Genomic DNA, 14,407 nt, shown 5'->3' with positions numbered 1-14,407 from the left:
TTGGGGGAAAAAATTGCCGGAGTAACCCTTTAACTTTCCTGGACCCCTGAAGGGCATATGGGGTGTATGTTTTATGAATGTTGATATCATTGTATCCTATTGTTTATCACAGGCTGACATCGCTGTGGCGTCTCCTGTATCATCAGACCCTTTGCTACCAGGCACGGTTAAGAAAGAAGATTTCTCTCCATCAGTCGATGCAGTTGGCACCCGAGGTCCAAGATGAAGAGAAATCCATTGGGTTTCTGTTGTGTCATATACAGGCCGAGCTTCAGAGCGGGGGAGGACGTTTATCGGGGAGCCTCCAGCTTCTTCCTGTTGCAGGTAATTATACTGGCTACACTTTCCTGGTGTCTGGCAGGGGTCTACAATGACTTATACACCGTCACAGTGAGATCTGACTGGCACATCTCCTGGTCCAGGCAATATTCCTGAGCTTAATATTCAAGAGCCTGGAAAAAGGTGGACTACTCGTATGTATTCAAGAGGCCATCACTATCTGATTTGCAGGGCTCTGACACCTACTGAATCCTATGTATTAGCTGCTAGTGATGTACTCTTACTCCAGCTAATGTAACCTGCTGTCTATAGCTGCTACTGCTATAGCCCGTCAGACCAGGGGGTGGATATAGGTGAGTAGAAAGATAGTCATGGTGTCAAAGCCCTTCTCATCCCTCCTGAACTCAGGAGCAATGTCACAGCTGATCAGCAGCCCGTCCACTCTTCAGCAGTGTTAGCTTGCGCATGGCTCGTTCTGGGTGTGAGCGGCCTTATTCCAAGATGGTTCTTCGCAGTGAGCAAAGAAGTGATGGACAGTAATGTCAGCAGTGTATTGTCTTTAGCACTCACAGGGATGTAATCTGGTGCCCGGGCTTGTTCAAAGTTGGTAAGACAGTGTAATGTGAGATTCCAGTGACTTAAAGAGGTTGTTCCCCCAAATCAACTGGTGCCAGAGATTTGTAATTTACTTCTATAAAAAAAAAAAATTATCTCAAGTCTAGTGCTTATCAGCTGCTGTATGTCCTGCAGGAAGTGGAAGTTTCTTTCCACACTGACACAGTGCTCTCTGCTGCCATCTCTGTCCATGTCAGGGACTGTCCAGAGCAGGAGCAAATCCTGTGCAAACATGTTAACTTTACTTTTGGCACTAAAGTCAGTGCTTATAGACTCTTTTTTTGTAATATGTTCTTAAAAAAACTAATAAAATTTAAACCAGAAAACCTCTCTTGCTATCCAGACTAGAAAGTATACGCCACTTCCTGCAGGACATACAGCAGCTGATAAGTATTGAAAAACTTGAGATTTTTTTTAACAGAAGTAAATTACAAAGCACCGGAACCTGTTGATTTGAAAGAAAAAAATATTTTGGTAAACAATCCCTTTAACAGCGTGCTGTGTGGCCAGACTGGTTTCAGAGCCTCTTGCATCTTCCTGCAGTTTATCTCAGCTGTACCTAAGTTTCATTGATTTTTTTTTTTTTTTTAACCTACTCCATATTGTCACTCACATTGATGATACCTGTGCTTTACCTTATTTCAAGGGGAAGAATATTTCTTGCTGGGATCTTACAGAGAGTCAGTGGAGTTCTGGAGGAGGGAGTTACAGGAGGCCATGGCTCGAGGTAAATGGTTCCAGACTTTGCAGAAGTTTACATAAAGTTCCTAATAGTTCCAGGATGCATTTTATATAGGGGTCATCTTATATAGGCCCTTCCTCTGTTCTCACTCACTGTATGGTGTTCCATAGTGTGCTATACAGAACAATCTCCCTGCAATACCCCAACTATGATAACCAGAAGAATGTGAATAGTATGTAATATACATTGAAGGTATGGACTCTGATGCAAGGATGAAGCTGTTGGCATAGGGAACTCCATGTAGATGATAAAACTCATACTATATGTTATAAACTCCTATATAGGTTTTTATTGTTCTGCGGAGATAGCGCCACTCCTGGCCATAGGCTGGTGGTGCAGCCATAATTGTAGCATCTGCTCATTAGTGGAGCTGATTGCAGTCCCTCCATTATAGAAACCAGGTCAGACCCCTGCTATTAACATCTGCAGACAGGGTACACAGGATTAAAACAGAATTAACTCCTTTTAGTAGTAGTATGGCTGTGTGACTTAGCAGATTGGTGCATCTTGTTTTAGGAGGAAGGAGATGTGGGTTACTCCAGACCCGTTACTACCTGGCGCTTCTCTACTGTCACCTCTATCACTACAACCTGAATGACGCCCAGGGGATGTGCGACCAGCTGGTGAGAGAGCTGCTCATCCGATCACACCTGCTGAGCGACGCCGAGCCAAGTGCCTCAGGGGAGACTGCTGCGGGTAAGTGCGGAGATCATTATATCTGGTGCTAATGATCTCTGAGCCCGAATCGGTCCATACATAGAGGAATAATAGAGGCGTACCCATTACTAATACAGGCATCTCCATCCCCAATAGACCAGGGATGGGGAACCTTTAATCCTTCAGCTGTTGCAAAACTAAAATTCCCATCATGCTTAGACAGCCAAAGCTAAAGCTTTCGCCGGCCGGGCATGATGGAGCTGTAGTTTTGCAACAGCTGAAGGGACGAAGTTTTCCCATCCATGCTATAAACCATTTTTTATACCTTTTTACTATTGATCTTACATCCCTTCACAATGATATGAAGAGTGCAATGCATCATCTGTCTCTGCGTCACATCTGTACATGTTTGCTCTATATCACTTGCCTCACGTTTCATTGTCCATTGCTTTATTTCAGCAGTAATTCATCCGCCGGGTCACCAGTTGTTGGAGCGGGTTCACCCAGATGCTGCACTTGCTGTGATCCGATCTATGGGCAGGTTCATGACGGCGTATTTCACCAACCAGCTGCTGTATGTGTTTCCTCCACATAACGTCTGCGTCCTGGCGCCTCTCCATGCTTCAACAGGTAACCTTAAATTATATTCCTTTCTACATTATTATGGCCATCTTGCCTGAGCTATGTTAACAGCATTTAGTGACATGCTTTACAGCAAGCCTCATGGACATGGGCAACAATAGACAGGAGCTGTCCCATTGACATGAATGTGACACCTGACAGAGTTAACAGAGTGCACTCAGTAAGGTGGAGGCTGAGCTGTGAGCTTTAGCTGTTGTCTTCTCTATCTACTTGTGTCACCTGTTGCTGTAATGCTGTACAGATCACTTTACTGCAGACTCCTCCTTATCATCACAGACAGAATAAGACGTCACAGCTTAGTGTGAGACTTAATGGCAGAATGAAAACTGCACCTAAACTATTATTTTATAATAATAAAGCGCACTTACCCCCCTGGCTCCTGCGCTGCTGCCTTTTCACCACCCTGTCTCTGATGTTGCCAATCAGCAGCTGCAGTGGTGTCCCGCCTTTAGTCTCTGATTGACTTGGCGGGCCTGCAACGGCCTCAGGGCTTGGAAATGGATCTCCCTTGTGGTTTATCAGCCTTAGTCTGTGCTATCCCCCCCATACTGTGCACATGCTGGAGGCATGCGCCATGTAACGGTAAACAGTTACCTGCTGACAGCGTTGAGTGGAGGAGGAGCACTGAAAGAGCAGGCCGGGAGAGTTTGATTAGTGTATGTTCACATGTATCGTATCCGCTGCGGATTTCCTGAGAATCTTTTACCCATTAGCTTCAATGGATTGAAAAACTGGCAGCAAACCTTAGCCTCTATGTTTGGGATCATGTTGTAAACAGTGTTGCAAAGTGCCTGCTCTGAGCACAATCTTCTAATCAAGGCTCCTTAAAGGGTTTTGTCACCATTAAAAGGCATAGGGGATAAGTGTCAGGTCCAATCACTGGCGTACAGCACATAGGCTGTTGCTATATTCATTGTCTATGGAGCTCTGGGGGATAGCACTGCAATGCTCGGCTATGTTTGGCAGCTCCTGTAGGGTATGAATAGACTGACAGTGTGCATACTCCACCCTATTTAGTTGGGAGCTTCCTGTTCTTCAAATCGCAGGGGGTCAGTGGTCGGACCCATGCTAACCATACACCTAAGACCTATATTGTGGCCAAGGGATAAGTCTTCATACTGGAAAAGCCAGATGCTTTGGGTTTTATCAGATAGTGATAACCTGTACGATGCATCATACCACCTACCATTGTCCTTCCCGCAGATAAGCTTCCTCGCGTCGTCCCTCTACAGCGCAGTATAGTGGCCGGCGTGGTCAGAGATCAGAACCTGTCTAGCGTCTGGACTGTGGAGTACACTCTAGACCTGCTCCTGGTCGGCGGACTGATACCAGAAGCGGCGTGGCTGGCGGACAAGCTAGGAGACTGGAAGATGTCTGTGTCAATGTCGGTGGCTTATAACCTGCACAGGAGCGGCACCGCGGAGGAGTAGGCTCATCTCTTAGCGTCCATTTACACAGAAAGATTATATGCCAAAGATTTGAAGCCAAAGCCAGGAATGGATTTGAAAAGAGGAGAAATCTCCGGCTTTCCTTTATGACCTGATCCCTGTTTATAGTCTGTTCCTGGCTTTGGCTTCAAATCTTTGGCAGATAATCTTTCTGTGTAAATGGACCCTTAATTTATCTCTTACAAATCACCTTCTAACTCATCTGCCGTACTTATTCTTCATGTTCTTGATCTTAGACGAAAAGGAGAGTTTCCAGCCATGCCGCTGTGTCTGTCTCCTGCTCACATATTCCAGGAGAGGCTGCAGTCCTTCCTGGGCCATCCTCCCGCTACAGACGCCACAGATGGGGTCCACACCCAACCAAAGAAATTCACTGGTGAGTGCACTATGTCTGATTGTGGCTGTCATAGTCAGAGATGAGAAATTTAAACTATAAACCATACAATTTATTTTACTTTTTTTTTTTTTTTGTCGAAGAACAAAGCCACTTTGCAAATTAAGTTGATCACCTATTGTTTTTTGCAGCACAGATCTATCTGCCTCCTTGGTAACTGACTGTCAATAAACCTTTGTAATCATCCTGATGTAGTACATTTAACCACCATTTCTTGCCAACGCGTGCAGTATGGCTAGTTGTCAAGGAACTGGGTACATATAGATGACCATATGATCACAGGATCTGACTATTTGTATCTTGTTTGTAGTCGGAGATGGAGATGTATAGATGAGACCTGCAGACTTAAAGCATTATTAACATTGCTACGATTGTGAACCTTTCCTTTAATGCAGGGGTACACACCCTAAAGCCCTCCAGCTGTTGCAAAACTACAATTCCCATCATGCCTGAATAGACAGGAGGTGTTCAGACATTAAGGGAATTGTTGTTTTGCAGCAGCTGTAGGGCCGCAGGTTGTGCACCCCTGCTTTACTGTGCAGTCTTGGGTTTGATTTGTCCAGATTTTTATTCAATTTTGCTTTCGCTTTAGATCCCATTGAGGAAGAAGATGCAGATTTGCTGTTTAGTTCAGTGCAAGAGATGCTGAAAGCAGCCGTGATGGCCGATGCCGAGATTCTCACTGACACCCTGCACCGGCTGATGGAATCAGCAAAGGAACTAGGTGGAAAGTTCTCTGGCCTAGTGCCGGATCGCTTGTATCTCCCTGCACCCCCGCTGTACTGTCCACAGCCCACCTCAGTCAGTGAAGTAAGTGTTAGTCATACTTGCTGCCCTTCTGTATTGTATGAAAGGGTACTGAACCTAGTTTTGTTACATTAACTCTTTTGAATGATGCAAGAAAGGACAGTCTCCTCCATGGTGCACAGCTATTTCCTATTTTAGGGGGGTGGACCAGAGCTGAGCTATTTGCCAGTAGTGCTCGCACTTGACTTACTTTTTCTTACTTCTCTGGCCAATCACAGCAGAATTTATTCTCCTTTTTGCTATGTCACGTTAATGAAAATGCACTAAATCTGGTGCCGGGTTGATACAGTACTATAGATGACGCAGGAGAGGAGGGGTTACTGATGCACTGGTTGTGTAAGGTATTATGTGAGCAAAAATGAAAGAAACGGCAGCAATGCTGCAAGGAAGGGTTATACCAAGGTATTAAGAAGCCTAAGGCAATTGAGAGGGAAGCCTTTACAGGGCTCCAGACTAAAAAATTTACCTGGGAGCCATTGGCTCCTAACCTGAAAAATTTAGGCGCCAAATAGAATATTTGGTCGCCAACATTTTAAACCATGTAAAATTAATGTTATGTTAAATGGGACTTACTGTGTGCAGAGGCCACGGCAGCATCCTCCTCCTCCTCCTCCTTTAGATCCTTTCTTTTCTTAGTTTGAAAACGTTCAACATGGAAACTTGCAACTTGACAACCATATACAGTCTGACTCAGTACTTCAGCTTCACTTGGCTAGCCTTTTAATGAGGCTTACTCTTCTGAACTTGAACTTAAAGGGAACCTGTCGACCCCCGTACCGGGGTGACAGGCTCCCAATCCCCCGTTAGAGCCCCCTATACTCACCTCATCGCGCCGGGTCCCGCTTCTGAAGATGGTCGGGTCACGGAGATCTCAGCCGCTGCAGCCCGACGTGCGCTGAGAGAGGAGTCCAACGCTCAGAGAATGACGGGAGAGTCCAGCGCTCCGTCATTCTCTATGAGGGTTGGACTCATCTCTCAGTGTGCACGTCAGGCTGCAGCGGCTGAGATATCCGTGACCCGACCATCTTCAGAAGCGGGACCCGGCGCGATGAGGTGAGTATAGGGGGTTCTAACCGGGGGTGACAGGTTCCCTTTAAAAGCTTGCAACAGTCTATACATACTGAGCTAGACTTATGACTGCAGCCATAGTGACCCCCCACAAGATGTGTATATAGATAGATATATCTCTCACCTAGTGACTAATGCAAGTGACCCCCTACAATACAGACACCTGAGGGGCCCTGATAATAATAATTGTGCATATATCTATCTCCCAGTGTCTGCAGCCAGTTTGCCCTACACTTATAGATGGCCCCCTCCCCTTATAGATGACCCCCTCCTTTTATAGATGACCCCCTCCTTTTATAGATGACCCCCTCTACCCCCATTATAGATGCCCCCTCCTCCCCCCCATTATAGATGCCCCCTCTCCCCCCCATTATAGATGCCCCCTCTCCCCCCCCCATTATAGATGCCCCCTCTCCCCCCCCCCCCATTATAGATGCCCCCTCTTCTCCCCCCCTTATAGATACCCCCTCCCCTTATGGATGACCGCCTCTACCCCCATTATAGATGCCCCCTCCTCCCCCCCATTATAGATGCCCCCTCTCCCCCCCATTATAGATGCCCCCTCTTCTCCCCCCCTTATAGATACCCCCTCCCCTTATAGATGCCCCCTCTCCCCCCCCATTATAGATGCCCCCTCTTCTCCCCCCCTCCCCTTATAGATGCCCCCTCTCCCCCCCATTATAGATGCCCCCTCTTCTCCCCCCCTTATAGATACCCCCTCCCCTTATAGATGGCCCCCTCTCCTCCCCTTATAGATGGCTCCCTCTCCCCCTATGTTGCCCCCTCCCCTTATAGATGCCCCCTCTCCCCCCCATTATAGATGCCCCCTCTTCTCCCCCCCTTATAGATACCCCCTCCCCTTATAGATGCCCCCTCTCCCCCCCCATTATAGATGCCCCCTCTTCTCCCCCCCCCCCATTATAGATGCCCCCTCTTCTCCCCCCCTTATAGATACCCCCTCCCCTTATAGATGCCCCCTCCCCCCCTCCCCTTATAGATGCCCCCTCTCCCCCCCATTATAGATGCCCCCTCTTCTCCCCCCCTTATAGATACCCCCTCCCCTTATAGATGGCCCCCTCTCCTCCCCTTATAGATGGCTCCCTCTCCCCCTATGTTGCCCCCTCCCCTTATAGATGGCCCCCTCTCCTCCACCTATAGATGGCCCCCTCTCCCCCCCTTGAAGATGGCCCCTCTTCTCCCCCCATTATAGATGCCCCCCCTTCTCTTCCCCCCATTATAAAGCCCCCCCCCTTTCCTCTATGCTAAGCAGTATTTAAAAAAAACAAACACACAAACTCACCTGACAACCCGCTCCCCCGGCGATCCTCTTCTTCTTCTGTCCCCGGCTGATGCGCGGCTGCCGGGGGTGTCCCGTCCTATCCCCGGCAGCGCGCGCATCAGTGAGCTCCCTGTACGCCGGGGCTGTGACTTCTGACACAGGAAGCGTCTCTGACGTGCGCTTCCTGTGCCGGAAGTCAGGGCCCCAGGCAGCTCACTGATGCGCCGCGCTGCCGGGGATAGGACGGGACACCCCCGGCAGCCGCGCATCAGCCGCGCATCTTAAAGAGACAGCGCGCCGCCGCCGGGGCCAGTCGCAAATGGCGCCCAGATTAATAAATCTGGGCGCCATTTGCAAAATATCAGTCGCATTGGCGACCATTTTGGTCGCCATCTGGAGCCCTGCTTTACCTTTACCTGGCAGACTGGCTTCAAGCTACTAAACATAGGAATAACTAAGTCCTGCTTCAACTTCCTGTGTTCTGTCCTGATCTAGCTGTTAGAGACAGAAATCCCATAACAACAGCCGCCCTAGCATTGTGCAGGGCAGGAAGACACCTAGTAGCTAAAGTTTTAGAGCTGATCTCCTTGGGTAAGGAGCCTTTTTTTTGTAAATTTAAAGTGATTTACATAGATGTTAGGAATCGCATAGGTTATCGCATGGAAGTAAGTTGCTTAACCCCTTAACGACATCGGGCGTAAATTTACGCCCTGATGCCGGTAAGGACGTTCAGAGCGGGGCTGCGCGGCGACCCCGCTCTGAACCGCGGCGGTCCCGGGTGCCGCTTGTAGCCCGGGACCGTAGGTATTAGCGGGCACGGTCCGATCGCCGTGCCCGCTAATACAGTAATCAGATGCAGCTGTCAAACATGACAGCTGCATCCGATTACTGGATTCAGCCGTTCCCTGGTGTCTAGTGGCGGAGATCGCTCCCCCGGGATGTTATCCCAGAGGAGCGATCTCCGTTTCTGAAGCTGGCCGGGGACAGCTCCAAGATGGCGCCGTCCCCGGCTCGGCACTCGTTTACTTCCGGCTGCAGCAGCCGGAAGTAAACGAGTGCCGATCTCATGGATCTCTGCAGCATATCTATGCTGCAGAGATCTCTATGAGAGATCAAAGCACTTATACTAGAAGTCCCCTAGGGGGAATAACCCTAACCCCAGGGGGGCTTCTAGTATAAGTGTTAAAGTAAAAAAAAAAGTGTTGTTAATAGTAAAAAGCCCCCTCCCCTAATAAAAGTCTGAATCACCCCCCTTTTCCCAGGTTATAAATAAAAGTAAATAAATAAATAAACATGTTTGCCAACGCCGCGTGCGTAATCGCCCGAACTATTAATTAATCACATTCCTGATCTCGCACGGTAAATGGTGTCAGCGCAAAAAAATCCCAAAGTGCAAAATTGCGCATTTTTGGTCGCATCAAATCCAGAAAAATTGTAATACAAAGCGATCAAAAAGTCATATATGCGCAATCAAGGTACCGATAGAAAAAACACATCATGGCGCAAAAAATGACACCTCACACAGCCCCATAGACCAAAGGATAAAAGCGCTATAGGCCTGGGAATGGAGCGATTTTAAGGAATGTATATTTGTTGACAATGGTTTAAATTTTTTACAGGCCATCAAATACAATATAAGTTATACATGTTACATATCGTTTTAATCGTAACGACTTGAGGAACATATATAACAAGTCAGTTTTACCCCAGGGCGAATGGCGTAAAAACACATTTCCCCCAAATAAACAAAATGCTTTTTTTTTTCAATTTCACCACACTTTGAATTTTTTTCTGGTTTCGCAGTGTACTTTATGCAAAAATTCAGCCTGTCATTGCAAAGTACAATTAGTGACGCAAAAAATAAGGGCTCATGTGGGTTTCTAGGTGGAAAAATGCAAGTGCTATGGCCTTTTAAGCACAAGGAGGAAAAAACTAAAACGCAAAAATCGAAATTGGCTTTATCCTTTAAGGGTTAAAACCATAGGAGTGTGGGGGGCATGCTCAGTGGACATTAGAGTGCTCGTAATGATTGCCACCCAACTTACCTATGAAGCAGAATATTTAACGTGATTACCGTTTCCGTACTGGGTACTATTAGAGCTATGCAGCTCATTTCTTTGTGTGACTCTTAGGAGGACCCCAGTGATTTTCTATTGGAATCAGAGAAATGCAGGCGTCAGAAGCTGTCCGGCGTCCTGCAGCGCGTTCTTCTGCTGTTACGTGCCGCCCATTGTTCTCTCCCTGCCACCCAGTGGTACATCAAACAGATAAAGCGGGCAAGAAAAATCATGCAGAAGGTCTGGCTTTAAAAAATATATACTTTTAGTGTGTGTGTATATATGTATGTATGTATATATATATAATATGTGTGTACTGTCTTTACATACACACACCTAACTTCAAAGCTTTATTAATACAAGTACATTGACCTTTTTTTCATCCTCAGATTAGAGCGAAAGCTTCTCTGCCTCCTCTTGAGTCTCTTCCAGAAAACCTGTTGAACTACGCCAATAGCCGCACTGTGCTACTAAAGCCTGGACCGGGTGGAGAACCCATGAAAGATCTAGTATCCTGCAGTGTAATAGGTATGACCCATAGGAGGGGAACAAGGGAAGTGTATACTACGTTTATAGCTTTAAGTTTGTTAGTTTGCTGAGCTGTAACATTACCAGACACCACTCATGTGCAAAAACTTCCAGAATTATATTGTAGAAAATCCAAGTTATAAATGGGAGTATTACCTAACGTCCTCCTCCTCCATATGACAATTCAGAGGATGACATCAGTAAATATTAGCATTTCCACATTTTCTATCTATCTTCATACATCCATCTTCTTTCCCCATAGTCTGTTTCAGAGAGCTATGCGCCCTGTGCTGGATGCTTCATGTCCGCGAGCGATTGTCTATGAGTTGCAGACAGTACCAGAAAGCAAGAGACAACGGCAAATTGTTTAAGGTATTGTTATTATGTACCTATCCATCATCACAATATGGCTCCAAGGGGATTTCTAGGTTTAGACTCCAGACTGATACATTGTACATAGCTAGTCCTGCTCTCAGCTGAGAAGTAATACAATTGTATCCAGTCTAGACAATGCTCTGTGAGCTCTACAGCCTGGATTCCAGACTGATACGTTGTACATAGCTAGTCCTGCTCTCAGCTGAGAAGTGATACAATTGTATCCAGTCTAGACAATGCTCTGTGAGCTCTACAGCATGGACTCCAGACTGATACATTGTACATAGCTAGTCCTGCTCTCAGCTGAGAAGTAATACAATTGTATCCAGTCTAGACAATGCTCTGTGAGCTCTACAGCCTGGACTCCAGACTAATACATTGTACAAAGCTAGTCCTGCTCTCCGCTGAGAAGTAATACAATTGTATCCAGTCTAGACAATGCTCTGTGAGCTCTACAGCCTGGACTCCAGACTAATACATTGTACAAAGCTAGTCCTGCTCTCAGCTGGGATATAGACACAACTCTATCCAGTCTAGACAATGCTCTGTGAGTTAAACAGCCTGTTGCAAGGAATTTGATTATCAGGGCATGCTGGGAGTTGTAGTTGTACAGTTTCTGCAGAGGCTCAGGTTGTGATATGATGTAGTGTTGGCAGAAATCCTCTGACCCCAGGTCTCCTGTAGGGTGCAGATGAAATTGACTCTTGTGTGACGGAGCATTGTTTCGAGGCGTTGGAGTGGGCCTGTCGCATGCTGCCATTCACCAGGGCTACAGATTGTGAGGAGCTGATCCAGGATCTCATCCTCAGTCTGATCAGTGAGTTACCGCCAGTGAAAAAGGTAAAAGGAGACTGGATGACAACACCCCCCCCCCCCCTCCCCCATCCCCCACCCTGTGCAGAATAAGATGGGATCTGTTCGGATTTTACATTCAGGTTTTGTTTTTGTTTTTTTCTCTTTTTTACAACTGTCTCCTGTAGGTGGCAGAGATCATGGTCAGAGCTTTTCCTAATCCTGAAGATGTCCGCGTTCCCTTACGGGAGAAATATCACTCAGTCCAGCAGCGACTGCGACACTCCAAGATAAGAGGTAAAGTATGTACACAGTGGCCCCACCAGCAGAATAGAGAGTGCAGCTCTGGAGGTAACAGGATGTAACTCAGGATCAGTACAGGATAAGTAATGTAATTGTACTTAGTGACCTCACCAGCAGAATAGTGAGTGCAGCTCTGGAGTATTATACAGGATGTAACTCAGGATCAGTACAGGACCAGTAATGTAATGTATGTACACAGTGACCCCACCAGCAGAATAGTGAGTGCAGCTCTGGATGTAACTCAGGATCAGTATGGGGTATGTACTGCATGTACTCAGTCTGCATGTCACTGTACTAAGGGACTGTGTTGTTTCTGTTCTAGGACTCCACGGTGAGGAGATGATGTCCGTCATTATCCATCACATGCAGAGGGTGCGGGTCAAGACTCTCAAACGTATCCAGAGAAACATTGGTCATGTGGAGATGCATTTGTGGGAACCTCCTCTGGATGAAACCTTGCGGGATGCGTCTCGGTGCTATGACAAGTACTCGCTGGGCACCACCAGCCAAAGCACGCTCACTGACCTGGGGAGGCCGCAGATATACAGCGATACAGACACTATATCTGACGCCCTGATGTGGACTGGAGGAGAGGACAGGTGAGGCTTCTGTGCCTTTTCCATGCATTTACTATTGTAGAACAGTGGATATCAAGCGTGCGGTGCTATCATCTTCCCAAGAAAGTAAAAAGGAAAGAGATCAATCGTTTTCTTCAGCCAAGGAGTGCCCCACCATCAGCCTGGCAGCGGCTTGTCTCTTATAATATTCAGCTCTGTCTAGGCATGAGTTAAGTGATCTTTTCCAACACACAGGTCACACATACATTGCAGGTTCAATGTGAACAGAGCTTTATGTGTCTGACCATTCAAAAAAAATTTTTTTGTTTAATACGTTTTTTTTGTTCCAGATTGGACTCCAGCCTCCCCTTAGATGCCAACACTGGAAAACCGAGTAAAGCAGCCAGGGAGAAACCAAGGGCGAGACGAGAAATGGTCAGTGAGAGCGGCCCGTCCCCTCCTAAAGTCGGCACCTGGGAGTTTGAGTGCAATGATGAGGAGTACACCAGGTTCCTGGATCTGTTCCTTAGTTACCTCCTAGAGAGAGATCTTCTTCACAACGGTGATCCGGGGATCCCTTTCCTCACGTCCTTCTCTCCGCAGCTGCGAGAGCAGGAGCTGAACTCCTTGGTCTTTGACGTTCACACCACCCTGAAGCGCAAGCTGGTGAGAGCCGGGATACGCAGCGTTTTTAGGGCTGGATCCTGCTTTACTTTTAATTCGGAAGTTATGGGTAACTCAATGGGTACGGAGGGCGAGTTGGCTCCAGCACCAGTGGCCGCTGACGCTACCCATACTGTACGTCCTACTATGGTCCTGGGGAAGCCGGTCGCGTCTGGTAAGAAGTCCTCTCCTAATGTCCTATCCAGACGGCCAGTCAGAAGTGGTCTGTTCGGACTGCAAGATCAAGGGCCAAAGAGATCTCAGGACATTGATGGCAGCCTGAACCTGTTTGCTTCCGGACATGACCAGTATAGCTACAGACTGATCCCGAACAAACACTGCAGCCCCAGCGAAGAACTTGGGGACGAACTACAAGCTAAGTACAGTAATGAAACCAAATTGGTGGAATGGATGATCCGGTGGTCCGACCGGAGGTTGTTCTGGAGTGCAGGAAAAGCAGAAGCGTTCCATGTACCCACCACTACCACAATCCGGGTCAAGACCTCCTCTGCCGCCTTGCTCACTTCAATATGGCTGCTGGAGAAGCCTTACCTGGGGGCCACCTACATCCGTCATGTAAGATTTCACATCTTGTCCACCATAGGTGGCAGTATTAGACTGTGGAAACTGGTTTAGCTTCTTTACACTGAGTGATTGCATAGGGCAGCAGTGGTTGCATTGAGATTGCTGAATACCGTATAGTACCATATCTCCCCACTTACAGTGTCGACCATTATTCCTTCCAGGCTCCTTCAAGTGAACACATTGTAGCTCCCGTTTTACAATATGAAGTGGACACCAACCTACAGGACAGACCCAGCGGAGCCCTGGAGTATATGGAGCCAGAAGCATCGTCCCCCTATACTGTACATGAGCTGGATAACGCATCGGAGGAGGAAAGCGCTTCCATGTGAGTCTTCATTGTGGTCATTGCTGTAAATCTGGGCAGTACATGAGCCGCCATGACCGTGTTCTGTCCCCGCAGAGCGTCATCAAAACTAAGCAGATTAAGCCGCAAGCAAAGTCTGGAGAGGCTGCCGGCCCTTCAAGAAAAGTCTGAGGAGGGTGTATCTGTCCTGAGTGACAACCACCCACTGGCGCAAACTCCTGTTCTGTCCACATCAGAAGGTAAGCTCCCTTTTTTATTCTCTGTGAGTTGTATCATAGGATTTCAGCATTGGGTCACACATGATGGTTGTGA

At 47.3% G+C, this 14,407-nt stretch overlaps 1 protein-coding gene across 1 annotated transcript in view; it reads left to right on the top strand.

Annotated features, from left to right (window-relative positions):
• Nucleotides 1–14,407, top strand: part of CPLANE1 (ciliogenesis and planar polarity effector complex subunit 1) — a 45,069-nt gene that overhangs the window by 13,490 nt on the left and 17,172 nt on the right. Inside the window, exons 13-28 of the mRNA XM_069963551.1 lie at nucleotides 113–324; nucleotides 1,541–1,621; nucleotides 2,153–2,332; nucleotides 2,753–2,923; nucleotides 4,139–4,361; nucleotides 4,620–4,759; nucleotides 5,370–5,587; nucleotides 10,064–10,228; nucleotides 10,378–10,516; nucleotides 10,779–10,888; nucleotides 11,576–11,731; nucleotides 11,872–11,980; nucleotides 12,309–12,585; nucleotides 12,894–13,782; nucleotides 13,953–14,116; nucleotides 14,192–14,334. Of these exons, the coding sequence (XP_069819652.1) occupies nucleotides 113–324; nucleotides 1,541–1,621; nucleotides 2,153–2,332; nucleotides 2,753–2,923; nucleotides 4,139–4,361; nucleotides 4,620–4,759; nucleotides 5,370–5,587; nucleotides 10,064–10,228; nucleotides 10,378–10,516; nucleotides 10,779–10,888; nucleotides 11,576–11,731; nucleotides 11,872–11,980; nucleotides 12,309–12,585; nucleotides 12,894–13,782; nucleotides 13,953–14,116; nucleotides 14,192–14,334 (3,377 nt within the window). The remainder of the gene's footprint in view (nucleotides 1–112; nucleotides 325–1,540; nucleotides 1,622–2,152; nucleotides 2,333–2,752; nucleotides 2,924–4,138; nucleotides 4,362–4,619; nucleotides 4,760–5,369; nucleotides 5,588–10,063; nucleotides 10,229–10,377; nucleotides 10,517–10,778; nucleotides 10,889–11,575; nucleotides 11,732–11,871; nucleotides 11,981–12,308; nucleotides 12,586–12,893; nucleotides 13,783–13,952; nucleotides 14,117–14,191; nucleotides 14,335–14,407) is intronic.

The sequence above is a fragment of the Dendropsophus ebraccatus genome, chromosome 3 (assembly GCF_027789765.1).
Source record: "Dendropsophus ebraccatus isolate aDenEbr1 chromosome 3, aDenEbr1.pat, whole genome shotgun sequence".
NCBI classification, from domain to species: domain Eukaryota; kingdom Metazoa; phylum Chordata; class Amphibia; order Anura; family Hylidae; genus Dendropsophus; species Dendropsophus ebraccatus.
The sequence above is the reverse complement of the archived record's forward strand: the minus strand, read 5'-3'. Positions and strand labels throughout refer to the sequence as shown.